Source organism: Balaenoptera physalus (assembly GCF_965194825.1).
Source record: "Balaenoptera physalus genome assembly, chromosome: 3".
Lineage (NCBI taxonomy): Eukaryota > Metazoa > Chordata > Mammalia > Artiodactyla > Balaenopteridae > Balaenoptera > Balaenoptera physalus.
Genome location: NC_138890.1, coordinates 17,179,376 through 17,202,321, shown reverse-complemented (window position 1 = coordinate 17,202,321; position 22,946 = coordinate 17,179,376). Strand labels below are relative to the sequence as shown.

The following is a 22,946-nucleotide window of genomic DNA, read 5'->3' as shown; positions in this document are numbered from 1 at the left end:
ATCCGTCAATGACACCAGGATCTGGGGTCATTCCAGTGGATGTGGGCTGCCTGAAGTGAGGGTTAGGATGGTTCTGGCGCCCTGATCAGGTTGCGGAGCTTCCCTGGGGGAGGTGGGAGGTGGGCATGGGCAGGGTGTGGCCTCACCATGCATCTCACCTGCGTCAGCTGTCTGCTGTCCTCCCAGCTCTTCCCGCCTGCCCACATCCCTCCTGAAATCCATTGTGCGCCCTGCCTTAGGACCCTTGGCTTCTCAGTGGCTCCTCAGGGCTGGAGGAGGCAAATCCTGGACTTCAGCGTGGCCATCTGTGCCTTTCCGCCTCACCTTGCACACCGGACACCACTGTGGTCCCAGGGCCCTGCTTCCCACCTGTTGGGCCAAGCCCTCTCCTCCACCTGCCAGACTTTCCTGGGGTTTCCACCCTGGGCAGGGAGGGGTGGTGGCCATGAGGTCTCCAGCACGTGCTGTGCTGTGCAGCTTTACTAGGTGGACCGAGGTGCACTTGGGAGGCACAGCCACGTATGGCCGCGGCCTGACTCCATGCACTTCCCACGGTGTGCCCTGCCCGCCCCCATGCACCCCTTCCTCTCCCCGCAGGCTCCCTGAGGGCTCCCACGAGCAGCCCACTTTCCTCCTGGAGTGTGACAGCTCAGTGCTGGATGCGCTGCAGAGGCACCTGGTGCTGCACAAGATCCGGCGGAGGGTCACCGTGGAGCCATGCCCCGAGCTGCGCGTGTGGGCCGTGCTGCCCTGTGCCCCTGAGGAGGCCGGCAGGGCTGTGCTGCTTCAGGAGAAGGCCGAGTGCACCACCATCCTCACCCGTGATCCCCGGACTGCTCGCATGGGCTGGCGGCTCCTCTCCCAGGATGAGGGCTCAGCCCTGGTGCCCGGGGGCCGTCTTGGGGACCTCCAGGATTATCACCGACACCGGTATCAGCAAGGTATGGACATGGGGTTGGACCTGGGGAAGGGTCAGGGGTAGGGGGGTGGTGCTGGATGTGGGGGGAAGGACAGGGTGGGATGGGAAGGGACCGGAGGGGTGTGACACAGAGCCCTGGGGAAACTGTGTGGTGAGTCCAGGCACTGGGAGGAGCCTGGGGAGAGAGCAGAGATCTGGGGTCAGGTGTAGGGTCTTCGTCTTTAGTGGGTAGCATTGAGGGCCAGACCAAGGTGCTCACCCAGGGACCAGAGTGGGGGGCTGGAGTAGGGACCTGGAGGATGGGGAGGGACAAGAACGGGGTCTAGGAGGGACCCAGAGGATTGTGGCGGGCCAGATGGTGGGACTCCTACAGGCCAGTACCCCCGGCCACTCTTGGTTGAGCCCCCAGCTCTGGAGGACACCTTAGATCTCACCAAGCCTCCCTCTACCTCTACAGGCGTTCCCGAGGGGGTCCACGACCTGCCCCCAGGAGTAGCCCTACCGCTGGAGTCTAACCTGGCCTTCATGAATGGCATCAGCTTCACCAAGGGCTGCTACATCGGCCAGGAGCTGACGGCTCGCACCCACCACATGGGTGTCATCCGAAAGCGCCTCTTCCCAGTACAGCTCTCAGGCCCCCTCCCTGTGGGCAGCATTGCCCCTGGCACCTCTGTGCTCACCAAGTCGGGGCAGGCAGCCGGCAAGTACAGGGCAGGCCTGGGGGACGTGGGTCTGGCTCTGTTGCGGTCCGAGAAAATCAAGGGTCCTCTCCACATCAGAACCTCTGAGAGTGGCCTTGTGGCCCTAACTGCATCTGTGCCAGACTGGTGGCCCACATCCACTAAGTAGCCCTGGATGTCCCTGCAGTCCTGTACAGGGCCTCTGTTTATCTGCTGCACCCTGTAGGCCAGCCCCCACTTCCTAGGGTGGCCCAGTTGAAAGAATACCCCCTTGGAGGGTCCCCAAGTATATGTGGGCCTCCCAGAGCTGCAGGCATGGTGGGGCATGCTGCTGCAGCCCAGGTGTTCCCAGCCCATCATGCTTCCTGTGGAGGGTCCTACGCTAGGCTGGCTGTCCTCTCCTGGTGGCTTTGTGGCTGGAGCATCAGGAGCCCTCCTGAGGACTGGTGAGTCCTGCGCCTGCCTCTGTGCTGAGCAGAGGCCCAGCTTCCACCAGGCCCTGGATGAGATTCCAAACCATATAGATCTAGAGGTAGTTCATCCATCAGGCAAGGGCAGGATGCTCCAGGATGCCTCTGGGCTGTCCGCACCCCTCTGAGCCTGCTTGGTCAGGCCTAGAAAGGAGGCTTCTCAGTGTCTGGGGTGGCTGAAGGGGCAAGTGGGCTCTGGGAATGGTCTTACCATGTTGGCTTGGGGGCATGTCTCAGGGTGGGAATCTCCTGGGGCCAGGTGGAGTGGAGGTGTCTGCGAGTGGAGGCACATGCACTGCTCACACCCACCTGAGCCCTCCCAAGTGTACCTCTGTGCTCAGGGGTGCCAGCTGGGGGAGCCCCAATACCATTTTATGCCGGGGTAGCACATCTCCACAGCTTCGGCCCCACGATGGCATTGGCAGCCCCCTCTCCCCACCATAGCCCTCACGAGCTCAGGGGAGGAGTGGCTGCCCTGGGACGGCAGTGCCCAGGGTGCAGAGAGGAGTTTCTGCTTGGCTTACTTGCTGCTGTTTTCTGATGTAGTCATGTCTTCAAAGTAAGGGGATGACTTACTTCCCCACTTTAAACCACTGACCTCCATTTTCCCACTGCAATGTGAATCTCATGATTACTGGGCGTCCTACCTGATGCCTCAGAGTGGCTATTAAAGTGTGACCCACAATTGGCCCATGTGGAACTCTGGTTTCTTTTTTTTTTTCTCCCCTTCACTTTCTTTGTTTGTTTATTTATTTATTTAAAAATTTTATTGTAGTATAGTTGATTTGCAATGTTGTGTTAGTTTCTGCTGTACAGCAATCAGTTATACATACATCCACCCTTTTTGAGATTCTTTTTCCATATAGGTCATTACATAGTATTGAGGAGAGCTCCCTGTACTATATAGTAGGTCCTTGTTATCTATTTTATATATAGTAGTGTGTATATGTCAATCCCAGTCTCCCAATTTATCTCTCCCCCACCCCCTGCCACTTCCCCACCCTGGTAACCATAAGTCTGTTTTCTACATCTGTGACTCTATTTCTGTTTTGTAAATAAGTTCATTTGTACCATTTTTTTTTTTAAGATTCCGCATATAAGCTATATCATATGATATTTATCTTTCTCTGTCTGACTTACTTCACTCAGTATGACAATCTCTAGGTCCATCCATGTTGCTGCAAATGACATTATTTCATTCTTTTTATGGCTGAGTAATATTCCATTGTATATATGTACTTTTTTTTTTTTAAGATTTCAAATTTATACAATATATATTGAGCACTAATTCCTGTACAGCTTATTCTTACTAGTTTGAATCCAGCTATTCCAATGTATTATGAACCAGTTAGCTGTCCATGTCTTTTAAAACAAGTCTCAACTGAAAGCTCAGAACAATCACAGCAAAAGCCGTGGAATAATGGAAGAATTAGATGTTTCCATCATAATTAAGACCAAGGATCCATGAGGGGCAGGAGAGAGCATTCAAGGGTAAAAATCAAGTTTTCTACCTAGGTTAGATAGTAGCTGAATTGGGATCTTAGAATCCCCAACTTTTATTTGGTGTAGTAATAAGATACAAAAAAGGCAGGGGCACCTTTTTTTCCTAAATGGAAACCTTCACCAAAAGAGGTTAGAAGACTTCAAGGCAAGTTCTTTCTCCAAAATGAGTAAATGACATCAGTTCTAATTCTTACTGAGGTTACAAACCAACCATCAGGATATTATTAACTCATGTGTAAGAGGGAAATTGGGAGGTAGGGAGAGGTAAGGCCTCAGCAGAGAAAGCAAGTTTTAAGTAGGGAGATAGCCAGCTTCTACCCTGAAGTTATTGCTAGGTTGTAACTGAGCTGCATATATGTAGACCTGTTTCGCAGAGGAATTGAGTAGCTGAATCCTTCGTTAAACTGGTAGGCACTGTAAACTGTAGTATTTACTGTCCAGCAGAAAGGTGAAAGATGATGTCTTTACAGGGAAATCTCTTGATTCCCCCAGTTTCTACAAAGGCTGTAGCCAAGAATCATCCAGGACTTGGTATAATGTCAAGGTAAGGGATCCAGTGTTCAGCTGACAGCCACTTTATAAAATTATTTCACTCCCCCAAAAAGGGATTAGTGGTTGATGGAGAGAAAGCATTAAGCATGTCTGTACCAATAAACAGGTCCCCTTAGAGGTTTCTCACTGCTTTCCAAAGTCATGATTGGTTCTTCTAGTCTGAGAGATCTTGGCTGCAAGGGGTGGGGGTGACTGCCAAGGCTCTCAGGTGTTTAAGGGTTTGCATAGCTCATCCAGTGGTAATGGGGGCACATACAGCTTTTCTGATAGTACATAGTATGTATGTTTGTGCTTGGCTAAGCTTCTCCAGCAAACTTAAGCTCTTCTAGTGGTGAAAAGACCCTAGGAGGGCTCAAAAACATCACCTATTCATTGTATGGCCCTTCCTAAAGGGCTTAGAGAATGCTTCTTCCTGACCCTAAATCAGTAGGCTGAGAAAGGAAATGGGAGTAGGGAGTCCCCACCAATCTGGGGAACTAAGACTTCTAGCTGTCTGCTCAAGGGCTGAATCCAGCCTCATTCAGTACCTTTTTTTTTTTTTTAGAACGTATCTTTATTTATTTATTTATGGCTGTGTTGGGTCTCCGTTTCTGTGCGAGGGCTTTCTCTAGTTGCGGCAAGCGGGACCACTCTTCATCGCGGTGCGCGGGCCTCTCACTATCGCGGCCTCTCTTGTTGCGGAGCACAGGCTCCAGACGCGCAGGCTCAGTAGTTGTGGCTCACGGGCCTTGTTGCTCCACGGCATGTGGGATCTTCCCAGACCAGGGCTCGAACCCGTGTCCCCTGCATTAGCAGGCAGATTCTCAACCACTGCGCCACCAGGGAAGCCCTCAGTACCTTCTGATACCTCTTAGGTGCTGTGTCTTACATACTCAGTCTCCAGGAACTTCATAAGAAGTCTGGCTAGAGAAGAGTGAGGCTCTTTGCCTATGTCTCTGTGCCTTCAGTGAGACCATGTTTAAAACCTCCATGGGAAGGAGGGACCTCATGCTCAGGGGAAAGTGGTTTAAGGCTGTCGGAGAAGTCAAGCCAAGCAGAAAGCCATTACTTCCACCCAACGCTTTCCCTTTTCTCATAAGCTAAAATTAAGGATGGCACAAAGTCAGGCCTCAAGAGAAGACGATCCCACCATGTCTTGCACAGAGGCTGGAATTTCCCAGCAGTCTGAAAGCCAGATGCTTTGTTGACTGCCAAGGGCAGGTCAGGAGACTGATAGCTTCCAATCCCAGCACTTAAGGAAACAACTCTTAATGACTTCAAGTTTTTTTCAGTAGCATTTGTGTTTCATTTCTCACCAGAAATGAGTTTACTGGTCCAAATTCTGTCCTAGGGAGGATCACTACTGGTCTCGTAAGCTAACACCTTTTTGGTCTGGAGAAACACATGGATTTTAGGTAATGCAGCAACAGACTTTAGCAAAGGTTGGTTAAAGCACAGAAAGCTGGAGGGACCAGAAATGAATCCAGATGTGCTGGGGAAGAAGAGAGCTATTTCTGCCAGGACTTCTGGTGGATGAAACAGAAGCACGCAGCTCAGGGGGATGGGCGGGCTACAGGAAGAAGGGTGAAACTGTTTAGGTTCTCAGAGGAAGGGAGGAAGATATGGTCCAAATTCCAGAAAGTCCTCTCTTCATCAGATACTATCATCACCCCAAGATCATTGAAACAGGGACTTGCCTGTGTGATCTGTACCAGTTCCCACTGGCCTCGGCCTCTGCCAGACACAAGGTGCACCTCTGAAGCAAGACAGGCATGCCCAGAGGTGACACAGCATCTTTGCTTGCCCTGGTCTTGGTAACACTGCAGATTTTCTTCTTAGCCTGCCCCTCTATAAGCTGGCTAACTGTGGGCCCAGACATCTCGAGCTATGTCCCTGTAAAGCACTGAAGAAGCTAGTAGAAGCCCTCAGGATCAGAAGACATGCACAGCTCAGATCACGTACTGCCGGCAGGTGGGACACTGGTTCATGCACTTGCCACACTTGGTACAGGTGACCATGTGGCTGCACTCCAGCAGAACACAGTTGATGGGCGAGTCCGTGCAGATCCGACACAGTTTCTCCTCCGGGCTGGATGGCACTGCTCCCCTGTTCCCCTGTTTTGGTCTTCAGCACCACACACCAGCCGCCGGAGTTCCTTCTGACTCTTGTACAGCCACGTCACCATCAGCTCCCACTTCTCACAGCAGCCCTTGTAGTTGATGAAGTTGTGAGCCAGGATCTCTTTGAGATGCCGCACAGTTAGACCTTCAATGTCCTCCGGTTGGTCAGGTCAGACAGAGAGGCCCTCCAGCCTCAGTTGTCCTCTGAGTCGACGGACTGTGTCCACCCTCAGTAGGTGCTCTGGCTGTGCTCTCCAGGTAGACGGGTTCCTCTTGGTCCTGAGACACATGGCCATTGACCTTCCTGGCCATGCTTGTGCAGTGGGCCCCACAGGACTTGCAGCTTGGTTCCGAGACCGTGGGGGAAGGGAAGGAGCTGTACCCAGTGTTAGAATAAGCCTGTGTCCTGTCTTCATGGGGTGGTGGGGCCGCCTCAGGCTGTCCATCCAGGCAGAACCAGTTGCAGCAGGTTGTCCACATGATAAAATCTGGGAGAGGAGGGGAAGGGAGAGGCCGGATCCTGCCCATGTACACCTCAGGCAGGGGAGCTGTGGGCTGTGCCCTGGTGGCATCGGGGCTGAGGGGCGGTCGCGACATCCTCACGGCGGCCCCAGGAGTTTGCCATACAACATCTTTATCCATTCCTCTGTCGATGGACATTTAGGTTGCTTCCATGTCCTGGCTATGGTAAATAGTGCTGCAGTGAACATTGGGGTGCATGTATCATGTCAAATTATGTTTTTCTCTGGATATATGCCCAGGAGTGGGATTACTGGGTCATATGGTAGTTCTATTTTTAGTTTTTTAAGGAACCTCCATAGTGTTCTCCATAGTGCCTATACCAATTTACATTACATTCCCACCAACAGTGTAGGAGGGTTCCCTTCTCTCCACACCCTCTCCAGCACTTATTGTTTGTAGATTTTTTGATGATGGCCATTCTGACCGGTGTGAGGTGATATCTCATTGTAGTTTTGATTTGCATTTCTTTAATAACTAGCAATGTTGAGCATCTTTTCATGTGCTTTTTGGCCATCTGTATGTCATTCTTGGAGAAATGTCTATTTAGACCTTCCACCCATTTTTTGATTATGTTGTTTGTTTTTTTCATATTGTGCTACCTGGCCTGTTTGTATATTTTGGAGATTAATCCCTGGTCAGTCACTTTCTTTGCAAATATTTTCTCCCATTCTAAGGGTTGTCTTTTCGTTTTGTTTATGGTTTCCTTTGCTGTGCAAAAGCTTTTAAGTTTAATTAGTATTTAAGTTTAATTGTTTATTTTTGTTTTCATTTTCATTACTCTTAAGAGGTGGATCAAAGAAGATCTTGCTGCTATTTATGTCAGAGAGTGTTCTGCCTATGTTTTCCTCTAAGAGTTTTATAGTATCTGGCCTTACATTTAGGTCTTTAATCCATTTTGAGTTTATTTTTGTGTGTGGTGTTAGGGAGTGTTCTAATTTCATTCTTTTACATGTAGCTGTCCAGTTTTCCCAGCACCACGAACAAAAGAGACTTCCTTTTCTCCATTGTATATTCGTGCCTCCTTTGCCATAGATTAAGTGACCATAGGTGCGTGGGTTTATCTCTGGACTTTCTATCCTGTTCCATTGATCTATACTTCTGTTTTTGTGCCAGTACTGTACTTTGTGTTTGTTTGTTTTTTTTTTGTTTGTTTGTTTTTGGCTGTGCCACGTGGCATGTGGGATCTTAGTTTCCCAACCAGGGACTGAACCGGTGCCCCCTGCAGTGGAAGCGCAGAGTCCTAACCGCTGGACCGCCAGGGAATTCCCAGTACCATACTGTTTTGATTACTGTAGCTTTGTGTATAGTCTGATGTCAGGGAGCCTGATTCCTCCAGCTCTGTTTTTCTTTCTCAAGATTGCTTTGGGGCTTCCCTGGTGGCACAGTGGTTGAGAATCTGCCTGCTAATGCAGGGGACATGGGTTCGAGCTCTGGTCTGGGAAGATCCCACATGCCGCGGAGCACCTAGGCCCGTGAGCCACAACTACTGAGCCTGCGTGTCTGGAGCCTGTGCTCCGTAACGAGAGAGGCCATGATAGTGAGAGGCCCATGCACCGCGATGAAGAGTGACCCCCACTCGCCGCAACTAGAGGAAGCCCTCGCACAGAAACGAAGACCCAACACAGTCAAAAATAAATAAATAAATTAATTAATTAATTTAAAAAAAAGATTGCTTTGGCTATTTGGGGTCTTTTGTGTTTCCATACAAATTGTAAACGTTTTGGTTATAATTCTGTGAAAAATGCCATTGGTAGTTTGATAGGGATTGCATTGAATCTGTAGATTGCTTTGGGTAGTGTTTTCATTTTGACAATATTGATTCTTCCAATCCAAGAACGTGGTATATCTCTCCATCTGTTTATGTCATCTTTGACTTCTTTCATCAGTATCGTCAGTATCTTACAGTTTTCTGAGTACAGATCTTTTGCCTCCTTAGATAGGTTTATTCCTAGGTATTTTATTCTTTGGATGTGATGGTAAATGGGATTGTTTCCTTAATTTCTTTTTCTGATCTTTCATTCTTAGTGTTTAGGAATGCAAGTGATTTCTGTGTATTAATTTTGTATCCTGCAACTTTACCAAATTCATTGATGAGTTCTAGTAGTTTTCTGGTAGCGTCTTTAGGATTTTCTATGTATAGTACCATGTGATCTGCAAAGAGTGACAGTTTTACTTCTTCTTTTCCAATTAGGATTCCTTTTATTTCTTTTTCTTCTCTGATTGCCATGGCTAGGACTTCCAAAATTATGTTGAGTAAAAGTGGCAAGAGTGGACATCCTTGTCCTGTTCCTGATCTTAGAGGAAATGCTTTCAGCTTTTCACCATTGAGAATGATGTTTGCTGTGGGTCTGTCATATATGGCCTTTATTATGTTGAAGTAGGTTCCCTCCATGCTCACTTTCTCGAGAGTTTTTTTTTTTTTTAATATTTATTTATTTATTTATTTTGGTTGTGCTGGGTCTTAGTTGCAGCACACAGGCTTTTTAGTTGTGACATTCAGACTCTTAGTTGTGTCATGCATGCGGGACCTAGTTCCCTGACCAGGGATCAAACCTGGGCCCCCTGCATTGGGAGCGCAGAGTCTTACCCACTGGACCACCAGGGAAGTCCCATCTGGAGAGTTTTTATCATAAATGGGTGTTGAATTTTGTCAAAAGCTTTTTTTCTGCATCTATTGAGATGATCATATGGTTTTTATTCTTCAGTTTGTTGATGTGGTGTATCACATTGATTGATTTGCATATGATTGAAGAATCCTTGCAACCCTGTGATAAATCCCACTTGATCGTGGTGTATGATCCTTTTAATGTGTTGTTGGATTTGGTTTGCTAGTATTTTGTTGAGGATTTTTGCGTCTTTGTTCATCAGTGATATCGGCCTGTAATTTTCTTTTATTGTGGTATCTTTGTCTGGTTTTGGTATCAGGGTGATGGTGGCCTTGTAGAATGAGCTTGGGAGTGTTCCTTTCTCTGCAATTTTTTGGAAGAGTTTCAGAAGGATAGGTGTTAACTCTCCTCTAAATGTTTGATAGAATTCACCTGTGAAGCCATCAGTTCCTGGACTTTTGTTTGTTGGGAGATTTTGTATCACATTTTCAATTTAGTACTTGTGATTGGTCTGTTCATATTTCTTCCTGGTTCACTTTTGGGAGATTGTACCTTTCTAAGAATTTGTCCATTTCTTCCAGGTTTTCTATTTTATTGGTGTGTAGTTGCAAGTCTCTTTGGATCCTTTGTATTTCTGTGGTGTCCATTGTAACTTCTCCATTTTCATTTCTAATGCTATCGATTTGAGTCCTCTCCCTTTTTTTCTTGTTGAGTCTGGCTAAAGGTTTATCTATTTTGTTTATCTTCTCAAAGAACCAGCTTTTAGTTTCATTGATCTTTGCTATTGTTTTCTTTGTCTCTGTTTCATTTATTTCTGCTCTTATCTTTATGATTTTCTTCCTTCTACTAACTCTGGGTTTTGTTTGTTCTTCTTTCTCTAGTTGCTTTAGGTGTAAGGTTAGGTTTTTTATTTTCTTGTTTCCTGAGGTAAGATTGTATTCCTATAAACTTACCCCTTAGAACTGCTTTTGCTGCATCCCATAGGTTTTGGATCACTGTGTTTTTATTTTGAGTGGAAGGTGCTGGGACTTGGTTTCGGGTAAACTAGATGCTTTCCCTGTGCACACCAGATAAAAGATTTTAGCAGAGTTTCTCAGTTTGCTGGACTGACAAGAAGGGAAGAGGCCTCAGAGGCCTGGAACAGTGATGGAGCTCCAAGTCCAGAGGAGATTGGGCCCTGGTGACTCTGAGCTGTGGTCTGAAGACCCAGGGCAAAAAGCAGACAGGCCTGTCCCTGTGAGGCGTGTGAGCAGTGCCCACAGAGCTGGGATGGGATGACTGAGTGACAAAGGAGCCATCCTGGTGTTGGGGTGGCAGCAGTATCCCCTCCAAGAGCCTGCAGCCAGATGCAGCCAGGAGTCACTCCAGGAGGAGGTGGGGAGAGTGGAGCTGGGGGGTGGGGAGCTACTGGGAGCCTGAGGGGAAGATGGGGCACAGAGAGGGACTGGGAAATTGAAGGTGACTGAGACATGGGGGGCTCTGAGGGCTTGGCCAGCCCAGTGAGGTGAGGCTCCCCTCAGGGAAGGACACAGCCAGGCAGCTCTGACCCCTTCCCATTCCCCCAAACTGAGAGCAGGTGGTCAGGCTGGGTGGGCAGCACCATTCTGAGGTTCAGTCTTCTGGAGTGAACAAAATTAAGAAGGCAGGACATCCACTGGACCAGAATGGAGTAGGTCTTCATGACATCTAAATAAAGGACACAGAGGCCCATGTACTGATGGTGCTGCCAGTATCTGTGCTGTGAATTAAAAAGCTCTCAGGGTGGGACTTCCCTGGTGGTCCAGTGGGTAGGACTCCGCACTCCCAATGCAGGAGGCCCGGGTTCAATCCCTGTTCGGGGAACTAGATCCCGTGTGCATGCCACAGCTAAGAGTTTGCATGCTGCAGTGAAGATCCCACGTGCCGCAACTGAGACCCGGGGAAGCCAAAACAAAAAACAAAAAAAATCTTTAAAAGAATATAGTATATTAAAAAACCACTCAGGGCTTCTCACCGTCTGTGGACGCCCAGAGTCAGGAGCCAAGTGTCTTCTCTGGGCAGTGGTATTTATGGAACATCAGTCCCTTGGCCTGAGCATGAGCCTCTGTGCCGACATGTGACCTTATGTGGGAGCCATAAAGTAAATGAGAAAGGAGGTGGTCAATGGTGTTTTAAGTGTGGGCAGCTTCCGAGTGAAATGCTGCTTGGAGATCATGTGTCCTGTAAATGTCTTCAGGGTTCTCCAGGTTACTGTGACCTTAAAATATTTGGTTTAGATCCAAAGAAATGCACATTCCGTGTTTTACCAAGGTGCTTTTAAAAGAAGACTGCCATATGACAGAAGTACTTCTTTTCTTGGACAACCAAGTCAGTTTTCACAGAAACACTGGAGCCTGCAGGAAGCACTGACTTTCAGGAGCTCTAAAGCCATCCTTCTTGTGCACATGACCCAGAGGGGGATAAGTCAGTGTTTAATCTTTACATTTGCTTCCTATTTCATAAACACTGATCACTGTGAGAACTGGTGCAGATACTAGGGAAGGTTTTTGCTGATTTTCCTATCTGCTTTAGTTTGTTTTGTAGAAAGTATGTCATAGTTAAAAAAAAAAAAATAGGTAGCACTGGGTGGTAGTATTTCTAGAAGCCTGGCAAATGCAAGTGTAAACCTTTCTTTACAAACCCTTGTCCAACTCAAGTTTTACAGAGACTAAGTTCTAAGGAATATACCTTTGTTGTTAAAAACCCAAAAAAACCCAGAAACACTAGTTTAACCCAAAAAGAAACATGAGTCAGCAGAAAAATCATGGAATCAAACCTACAAATTTTCAGATATTGGAGTAACCAGGCATATAAAATAAGTATATTTAGTATTTTTAAAGGAATAAAGTAAGGCATTTAAATGTTAGTAAGAAGCAAGGGACTATAAAGACGATTAAACAGGTCATAAACAGATCAAAGATAACTTGTAGAAATAAAAATATTTTCTTTAAAAAAAATCCATGGGTGTATTTTCTGAAGAATTGGGAAATATGAAAAAGAGTAAGAGATGGGAGAAGGGAGAGAAGATTTAGTATAATAACATAGTTATCTAAGTGGAATTACAGAAGGAGAGAAAAGAACATGGGGCAGAGGAAAGAGATAATGGCTGAGAATTTTCCAGAATTGATGGAAGTTGTCACTTCTTAGGCTCAGGAAACCCAGTGGGTCTGTAGCTCTACCTCGTCACATCTTAATGAAAGTCCATAATCCCAAAGACAGAGGGAAGATCTTGAAAGTAGATAGAGAGAAAAATCTTAAAAATAAAAAATTGGTTTATCAAAAGCCACAGGGGAAGCCAGAAGGAAAGTGAGTAATGCCTTCAATGTACTGAGAGAAAAATAACTATCAGCCTAGAATTGTATACCCAAAGCTGTCATTCATGAATGAGGTGAAATAAGACATTTTCATCTGAGATAATTGTGATTTTCAGTAAGAAATATGTATTTGGTCTTGTCCTTAATCCTGGCACAGAGCTCCTAAAATTCTTGGAATTTCCTAAGTAATGAGAGTGATAGAGGTGTGTTAATATTTATAACAAGCTCCTATCAACCACACCAGACTTTATGTTAATGAGGTGACTTTTAGAAAGCCTTGAAGGATGGGGGCTGGTTGCTAGAGGAATCAACCATGTGATTAGAGGGTTAGAACTTTCAATCCCACTCGCTGACCTCTGGGAAGGGGAGAGGGGCTGGAGCTTGAATCAGTCACCAAAAGCCAATGATTTAATCAATCATACTTCTATAATGAAGCCTCCATAAAACCCCAAAAAGATGGGGTTTGAAGTGTGTCCAGGTCAGTGAATACACGGAGATTTGGGGAGAGTGGCATGCCCAGAGAGGGCATGGAAGCTCCACACCCCTTCCCACATACCTTGCCCTTTGCATCTCTTCCATTTGGCTGTTCCTGAGTTATATCCTTTAATAGTAAACCAGTAATCTACTAAGTAAAATGTTTCTCTCTATTCTGTGAGCCACTCTAGCAAATTAATCGAACCCAAGGAGGGTTGTAAAAACCTATCTATAGCCAGTTGGTCAGAAGCACAGGTGATAACGTAGACTTGTGATTGCTGTCTGAAGTGGTGAGGGGGCAGTCTTGGGGGACTGAGCCCTTAACCTGTGGGCTCTGATGCTATCTCCAGGTAGATAGTGTCAGAATTGGGTTGAATTGTGGGATACCCAGGTGGTATTGGAGACTCGCCTGGTGTGGGGAGAGAACCTAGACATCGGAATTGGGTGCAGAATTGTACAAACAAACAAAAAGTTTAGAATTTAAATATTCTCAAGGATGACTTTAAGGCAGATGGAAAGTCCCATAGAAGAAATCCCATAAGGGAGAATATGAAATGCAAGATTAGAATGAATGTGGGTGGGGGGGAAGGTAAATATGTGGATAAATCTAAAATGCTGAATCTGAAAGTTGATATTTATAATGCCTAATTTGGGAGTGAGTTTATGCCAATGCGGTGGCACAGGGTGGGCCCATAGATGGCCTTAGAATGGGGCCAGTCACCATGAAGACCAAGTGATGAGAGGGTGGGAACTTTCATTCACACCCCAACCTCCAGGGAGGGAGGGGGTCTGGAGATTGAGCTCCATAAAAACTCTGGAACAAGATTTGATGAACTTCCAGGCCAGTGAGCCCTCGGAGGTGCTGGAAGGGTGGTGCCTGGAGAGATCATGTGCGCTCCATGAATTGAACCCCCATACCTTGCCCTATGTATCTCTTCCATTCGGCTGTTTCTGAGTTATATCCGGAACTCAGGTCATAAACCAGTAAACCCAAGTAAAGTGTTTCCTGAGTTCTGAGTCACTCTAGCAAATTAATCGAATCTGAGGAGGGGGTCATGGGAACCTCTGAATTTGTAGCCAAGCTGGACAGAAGTGTTGGTGGCCTGGGCACCTCATGGCAATTGGCATTTGAAGTGGGGGCCGTCTTGTGGGCTGAGTCCTTGAACCTGTGGGGTCTGACCGCTAACTCAGGAACTTAGTCTCAGAATTGGGTTGAACTGTTGGACACCTGGTTGGAGTCAGAGAATTGGAGAGTTGGTTGTTGGAAAAGGCACTACATATTTGATGTCAGAGAAAAAAAACACCGAAACCTCTCTCGTTAATTGGCAAATCAACAAGTCATTAAAACAAGATGATAATAACAGAATCAATAAGCTTGACCTAAAGCATCTATCAACCATTGCACTCAGTGATTGAAGAGTACACATTCCTATTAAAAACACATGGAACATGTCCTTGTTCTCAACCCTAAAGTTTCCACAACTTTCAAAGAATTGTCTTCATAGAGACCATATCCTTTGACCAAATTTTTCCTAAAAAGATACCAATAAAAAGATAACTAAAAATTCTTCATCACTTGAAAGTTAAGAAAAGCACATCTAAATACCTCATGGGTCAAAGAAAAGAGTCATCACAAATTATCAGCTACTCAGAAATGAAATGACAATGAAAATACAACAAAATTTGGTTGTAGGTTTATATTAGGGGTAACTTTATAGCTTTAGTCATATTATTTAAAAAGACGAAAAGTTTAAACAGTTGTGCCTCTGACTTAAGAAGTTAGCAAAGTAACAACATAATAGACTCAAAGTAAATAATAAACAGAAATTAAAGAAGTAAAAAACTGAAAAGCAGAGGAGCAACAAAACCAAGTATTTTTAATTAACAGGGCAATAAGAGTGGGAAGAGAATCCTGGGGGCTGCATGGGAGGCAGGGGGGCCAGGTCTGCACTCTCCTTTTGCCCAGCCTTTTCTGGAAAAAACCCCTCTCTTCCCACCGTACTGCTGTGTTTCCTTGCCATGCTCCCCTTTCCACCTGGTGTTGCAGGTAACTTGATCTTCCAGAAGCTCTCATTTAAAAATATGTATTTACTTTGTCCCATTTTCTTCCGGGTTTATCTCTGTGTTGCTTCTGTGTAGTTGAGGTCGTTCTATGTTTAATATGTCAGTTTTGCGTCTGTATTTTTTTCCCCACATTTCATGAGCACTTATCCCTCTGTCATCAACATGGATGTTTTTTGTGGCTTCCAGTATTTGGGTATCGCTTGGTTCACTCAACTAGGCCACAGATGGACATTCGATATGTTTTCTTTGTGCTTTCTCTCTCTTTTTTAGATGATAATGTTTTGATACACATCTTCCAGATACGTCTTGTGGGATGATTTCCTCTTGACTCTTTGTATTTCAGATTTAATGGTTCACTATGGGCATGGGCAGAATGCTAAACACCTAGTGGGTGGCACTCAGCCAGTTGTGCTGTGTTCTTTTCTTGGCACTGGTTCCAGGAGTATTTATAAATAGATTTGAGAAAAATTATCGAGTGGGAAAGCTGAGACTGAGTGGGATGGAGACCCCATTGTAGGAGGCCTGTACCAAGAGCTTGTAACTGATGCTCCCAGCATATCTGAGTGGAGGCTGGCGGATGCTGATCCCTCTTCCCCTCTTTATGTCTAGACATGCTTTCTCCAACATTTTATTATGAAAAAATCTAACACAGAAAGTGAGAGGTTTTTTTAAACATATTTATTGGAGTATAATTGCTTTACAATGGTGTGTTAGTTTCTGCTGTATCACAAAGTGAATCAGCTATACGTATACACATAACACCATATCCCCTCCCTCTTGGATCTCCCTCCCACCCTCCCTATCCAACCCCTCTAGGTGGTCACAAAGCACCGAGCTGATCTCCCTGTGCTATGTGGCTGCTTCCCACTAGCTATCTATTTTACATTTGGTAGTGTATATATGTCCATGCCACTCTCTCACTTCGTCCCAGCTTACCCTTCCCCCTCCCCGTGTCCTCAAGTCCATTCTCTACAACTTCGTCTTTATTCCTGTCCTGCCCCTAGGTTCTTCAGAACCTTTTTTTTTTTTCGATTCCATATATATGTGTTAGTATACGGTATTTGTTTTTCTCTTTCTGACTTACTTCTCTCTGTATGACAGACTCTAGGTCCATCCACCTCACTACAAATAACTCAGTTTTGTTTCCTTTTATTGCTGAGTAATATTGCATTGTATATATGTGCCACATCTTCTTTATCCATTTATCTGTCGACAGACACTTAGGTTGCTTCCATGTCCTGGCTATTGTAAATAGTGCTGCAATGAACATTGTGGTACATGACTCTTTTTGAATTATGGTTTTCTCAGGGTATATGCCCAGTAGTGGGATTGTTGGGTCGTATGGTAGTTCTATTTTTATTTTTTTTAATTTTATTTATTTATTTTTAAACATCTTTATTGGAGTATAATTGCTTTACAATGGTGTGTTAGTTTCCGCTTTATAACAAAGTGAATCAGTTATACATATACATATGTTCCCATATCTCTTCCCTCTTGCGTCTCCCTCCCTCCCACCCTCCCTATCCCACCCCTCTAGGTGGTCACAAACCACCGAGCTGATCTCCCTGTGCTATGCGGCTGCTTCCCACTAGCTATCTATTTTACGTTTGGTAGTGTATATATGGCCATGCCACTCTCTCACTTTGTCCCAGCTTACCCTTCCCCCTCCCCATATCCTCAAGTCCATTCTCTAGTAGGTCTGTGTCTTTATTCCCGTCTTACCCCTAGGTTCTTCATGACCTTTTTTTTTTTTTTTCTTAGATTCCATATATATGTGTTAGCATACAGTATTTGTTTTTCTCTTTCTGACTTACTTCACTCTGTATGACAGACTCTAGGTCCATCCACCTCACTACAAATACCTCCATTTCGTTTCTTTTTATGGCTGAGGAATATTCCATTGTATATATGTACCACATGTTCTTTATCCATTCCTCTGTTGATGGACACTTAGGTTGCTTCCATATCCTGGCTATTGTAAATAGAGCTTCAATGAACATTTTGGTACATGATTCTTTTTGAATTGTGGTGTTCTCAGTGTATATGCCCAGTAGTGGGATTGCTGGGTCGTATGGTAATTCTATTTTTAGTTTTTTAAGGAACCTCCATACTGTTCTCCATAGTGGCTGTATCAATTGACATTCCCACCAACAGTGCAAGAGTGTTCCCTTTTCTCCACACCCTCTCCAGCATTTATTGTTTGTAGATTTTTTGATGATGGCCATTCTGACCGGTGTGAGATGATATCTCATTGTAGTTTTGATTTGCATTTCTCTAATGATTAATGATGTTGAGCATTCTTTCATGTGTTTGTTGGCAATCTGTATATCTTCTTTGGAGAAATGTCTATTTAGGTCTTCTGCCCATTTTTGGATTGGGTTGTTTGTTTTTTTGTTATTGAGCTGCATGAGCTGCTTGTAAATTTTGAAGATTAATCCTTTGTCAGTTGCTTCATTTGCAAATATTTTCTCCCATTCTGAGGGTTGTCTTTTGGTCTTGTTTATGTTTTCCTTTGCTGTGCAAAAGCTTTTAAGTTTCTTTAGGTCCCATTTGTTTATTTTTGTTTTTATTTCCATTTCTCTAGGAGGTGGGTCAAAAAGGATCTTGCTGTGATTTATGTCATAGAATGTTCTGCCTATGTTTTCCTCTAAGAGTTTGATAGTGTCTGGCCTTCCATTTAGGTCTTTAATCCATTTTGAGTTTATTTTTGTGTATGGTGTTAGGGAGTGTTCTAATTTCATTCTTTTACCTGTAGCTGTGCAGTTTTCCCAGCACCTAGAAAGTGAGAGTTTTGCAGTAAACACTCCTTGGACATGCCCAATTTGCAATGAGCTTCTGCTGTCCTTTTTCCTTTGGGTATCAGTCCCCCACTCTAATCCTCTAGCCACCCCCCACCCCTTGGCCTTTCTTAATTTTTGATGCATTTCCAAGCAAGTGGCCGACCTCAGCCACACCCATCCCTAGCGCCTTCATCAACATCATTTATGGTTCTTTTTTTTTTTCCTCTTGGAGGTAAAATTAGCATATGGTGAAGTGCACAAATCCTGCTGTTTGATGAATTCTGAAAAATGCATACAGTTGTGGTAGCTCTCTCCTGCTCTCAGTCAGGCTTTATGCCCCAACCATCACAGATGTGCTGAATCTGCTCTAAAGCTTCATGTCAGTGGGATCACATGATGCTGCACTTCCAAGGGAGGTTTTGTTCTCTGCACATTTTTGAGCCTCCCCCATGATGCATGTGTCCCTGGTGCAGTCCTTTTTTTGCTGAGTAGTGCCGGTTGAGTGGACAGACCACAGTTAGCTTCTCCATCTCCTATCGAGGGACCCCCAGGATATTTGCAGTTTGGGCTGTTATGGAGAAAGCAGCAGTGAGCATACAAACCATGACCAGACCATCTGTAAAAATAGAAATCTGACCTACAACCATTGGCCACCTGCCCAAGAAACCAACCCACCATCTCCAGTAGCCAGCCTGTTATAGTCAGACTTGCAGGATGTCAGCCTGCTATCTCTAGCAACAGTGCAGGCAGCCAAACAACAACCCCTGCAATTAACCATCAGCCCCAAACCACAGGACTTGATCAATAACTGATGCTTCCCTATCTTCTGTCCTGCTTCCAACTTGGAACCAACCAGAGAAAGCCAAATATGCTCCCTAACCCGTCCCACGGGACACCCCACTTCTCGTCAGCTGTTCCAGCTCCGCAGGCCCACAGCCTCCGTTGGCACACCAGGGCCTTCCCTTTTCCCACAGGGAAGCTCTGCCACCCCTGACTGCCCCTCACTCCCTTGCTGCAGCGAGCTGTGAGCAGATAGCCTCTGTCCGTTCTCTGCTCCGGCCATCTCCATTCATTCCCACACTCGAACAAGCCCTTTGTGGACACAGGCTTTCAACTCGCCAAGTCATCGCCTCGGGCGGGGTCTGTGGGCCACACATAGGAGGAAGCTGCCTGCATTCTCCCACAGTGACCAGTCCATTTTACACTCCCACCAACAGCTAGTCCATGCCAACATTTGGTGCTGTCAGTCTTTCTAATTCCATCTGGAGATTTGGTGTTTACATTTCAGACATCTTGGGCAGATGCCTGGCTGTGCTGAGGGGAAGCCGGGGGGAGCATTCCACTCTTCAAGCGTGGGGGGAGCCCCCTTGCACTCTCTGTGATCTGGGCACTTAGCCAACTCAGTGTCCTTGTCTTCAGTTTCTTTTCAAATGATATTGATTCAGTTTGGTCACATTAGTGTTTGTGGGAAAAATGAATTACTTCTGAATAAATTTTATTCAGAAATCTCTCAAAATAAGAAGTTCGTCAGGGAAATGAATGACAGCAGGGACCCTGTTGATGAAAAATCTGGAGATTGCTGAGTTCTGACCTACATTTCACTCATTCATTCCTCTATTCATTCAACAAATTATTGAGTGCCTACAAACCATAAAAGTAAACTACAAAATATACCGGATTGCCGTAGCTCTGTGGTCAAGAATAAAGCAGAGAATGGGATGGGGTGTGTGCGGAGATGGGGTGAATTGGGGGGATGGGCTGTCTGTTGGTGGGGATGGGTTATGTGGTGGGGACCAGGCCATTGGTGGGATGGGACATGAGCAGGTATGGAGTGCATTGCGGGGACTGGACTTGTTTGGGGTTAGGGTGCAGGTGGAGATGGAGCAGGGTTGGGGCAATTAAGGGACAGGGTGGGTGCAGAGTCGGGACATGTTGGGGGGACAGAGCAAGTGTGGGGATGGTGCACATTGGGGGATGGAGTGTGTGTGGGGTCAGGGAGCATTGGGGGGACAAGGAGAGGGTGGGGTTGGCATGCATGCGGAGACTAGGCGCATTTGGGGCATAGGGCAAGGTCAGGGTGCATTGGAGGAATGGGGCATGTGTGAAGTCGGGATGCATGCGGAGACTGGGTGCACTGGGGGCATGGGACAGGGTTGGGGTGCATGGGGGGATGGAGCACATTGGGGGACTGGGCACGTGAAGGATAGAGGTTGGGGGGGCATATGTGCTGAGTGTGTCCAGACAGAGGACACAGCAAGGAAAGGCCTTGAGACTACTGCATGTCTGGAATATCCTTCAAATAGTTGAGGCCAATGCATCTTGGGGCAGGATTACAGGAGGCCACATCAGGCAGAGCCCGCGAGGGGTTTGCACAGGGCCTGGCACTATCCTGGGGCAGAGTGGGGATTGAAGGAGAACCCCTGCCCCTGGGTGATCGGTGAGGGGGTGCCAGCAGAGTGGGCAGAACTGGGTTTATCTTAAAGCACACGGGGCTTGTAGGAATTGGGGGGTGCTGCAGTGGCTGTCCTCATGGGGGTAGGGGTTCAGTAGGGGTGGGTGTGGGGTGGCCTGGAGGTTGTGGGCACAGAGGGGGTACCACTGAGAGGGTGCAGACTGACACAGGAGCATCAGGGGACAGGGCTGCTCGCAGGCACACCTGGCCCAGGGCCTTGATTGAGTTTGTGCGGCCTCTCCTGACCTGCTCCAGATACCCCATCACCTTGTGTTAGGCTGTTTTGTTTAATGGGTATTTTTACGGAGATCATTGCCATTGTAAGACATAATACAGAGAGGTGCCAGTACCCTTTACCCAGTTCCTCCCCATGGTAACTTTTAGCAAAAATGTGCTACAATATCACACCAGGATATTGACTCTGATACCATCCACTGGCCTTATTCAGATCTCACCGTTTTCTTTGTGCTCATTTGTGTACATGTGTTGACTTCTGTCTCAACTAGAGTCAAGGTACAGAACACCTCTATCCCATATTGACCTGTCCCTAACCCCTGGTCACCACCAATCTATCCTTCATTTCTAAAATTCTGTCATTTCAAAAATGTTATGTAAATGACATCCTATAGTAACCTCTATGTGTTGACTTTTTCCACTCAGCATAACTCCCTGGAGATCTGTCCAGGTTGCTGCTGTGTCAATAGTTGATTCCTTTTTGTGGCTCAGTCCAACTCCATGGTATGAATTACCACAGTCTGTTCAACCATCCACCTGTTCAAGGACATTTGCGTTGTCTCCAGTTTGGAGTGATTACAAATAAAGCTGCTATAAACATTCATATACCGGTTTCATGTTTTATTTCTCAAGTTTTATTTCTCTGGGATAAATGCCCAGGAGAGCAATGGCTGGGTCATATGTTAGTTTCATGTTTAGTTTTATAAGGAACTGCCAACTTTTCCAGAGTGGCTATATCACTTTACACTCCTACCAGCAATGTACCAGAGATGCAGTTTCTCTGCATCCTTGTTGGCATTTGGGGTTTTCACTGTTTATAATTTTCTGATAGGCATGCAGAGGTATCTCACGATAGTTTTACTTTGAGTCTCCTTGATGGCTAATGGTGTTGAACCTCCTTTCATGTGCTTATTTGCCATCTATGTATCCTCTTTGGTGACATGTCTTTTCATGAATTTTGCCCCTTTTCTAATTGGGTTGTTTGATTTTTACTGTTGAGTATATATTTCGATACCAGTCCTTTGTCGGATGTGGTGGATTCTCATTATTTGCTGGAGTTATATTCCATAACTTCCCTGCAAACACTGAATTAGTGAATATTGAACCACTGCTCCTGTGGAAAGAATGGAGTTAGGTTCCCGCCAGCCTCTGGTTACATTTTTATCAACTGATCAACAGATACCTTTATTTGATATGTATTTCTGTTTAAAGACACCTATATATTGCTGGTTCATTAACATTAAACTCACGGCCAACAGCACTATAACTTATACCTGAATGAAGCCCATCTAATGTATTTCCTCCATAAGGCATGTCACAGCCTTCCTGTGCTCAGGAACACTAGACAACACTTCAGCTCTATGCTTGGGGGCCATTTTAAACAGTGAAATCCACAAAAAGTACAAAAATTCAAAAAATGTGGTAATAAATCAACTATGAAAAGGACATTTGTTTACAGTCTGAGAGCTGGGACACAAAGACAGAGTACACGCCTTGTTCCACCTCAGCTGGGAACGTGAGCATTGGGAGAGTCGAGTTTTCACTGCTCTGGGGATGTCTGCAAGGACTGCGAAAGCACCTCAAGTATTGATTTTGGGGTCACAAATAAACTTAGGGAGTAGGCGAATTTGAAAATAGAGACACCAAGGGTAATGAGGATTGAATGTGGTTTGAAATACAGTTGTCCCTTGGTCCTGGGGGGCTTGATTCCAGGACCTCCTTGAATACCAAAATCCAAGGATGCTCAAGTTCCTTATACGAAATGGTGTAGTTTTTGTGTATAACCTATGCACATCCTCCTGTATACTTTATTAAAATTTTTTTCACTGAGGTATAGTTGATTTACAATATTATATTAGTTTCAGGTGTACAACATAGTGATTCAGAATTTCTATAGATTATACTCCGTTTAAAGTTATTATAAAATATTGGCTGTATTCCCTGTGCTGTACAACAGTGGTCCCCAACATTTTTGGCACCAGGGACTGGTTTCGTGGAAGACAATTTTTCCATGGACCGGGGTGGGGGGATGGTTTTGGGAAGATTCAAGTGCATTACATTTATTGTGCACTTTATTTCTATTATTATTACATTGTAATATATAATGAAATAATTAAACAACTCACCATAATGCAGAATCAGTGGGAGCCCTGAGCTTGTTTTCACTTGCCACTCACTGATAGGGTTTTTTTTTTTGATGAAATTTTTTTAAAAAATTTAATTTATTTTAGGCTGTGTTGGGTCTTCGTTGCTGGGCGC

General features: G+C 45.6%; 1 protein-coding gene across 7 annotated transcripts in view; it reads left to right on the top strand.

The window, feature by feature from the left end:
• IBA57 (iron-sulfur cluster assembly factor IBA57) overlaps positions 1-22,946 on the top strand; it is a 78,699-nt gene that overhangs the window by 13,092 nt on the left and 42,661 nt on the right. For 4 of the 7 annotated variants that reach the window (XR_014261836.1, XM_082455132.1, XM_082455131.1 and 1 more), the window contains exons 2-3: positions 598-941; positions 1,377-1,619. Coding sequence is in view for 6 of the 7 variants with exons in the window: in XM_082455132.1 (XP_082311258.1) it covers positions 598-941; positions 1,377-1,619 (587 nt within the window). In the remaining variant the exon portion in view is untranslated. Of the gene's footprint in view, positions 1-597; positions 942-1,376; positions 2,770-4,042; positions 4,117-8,101; positions 21,292-22,946 lie in introns of those variants that run through there. The other 3 variants (XM_082455136.1, XM_082455133.1, XM_082455134.1) reach the window with 3 other exon arrangements.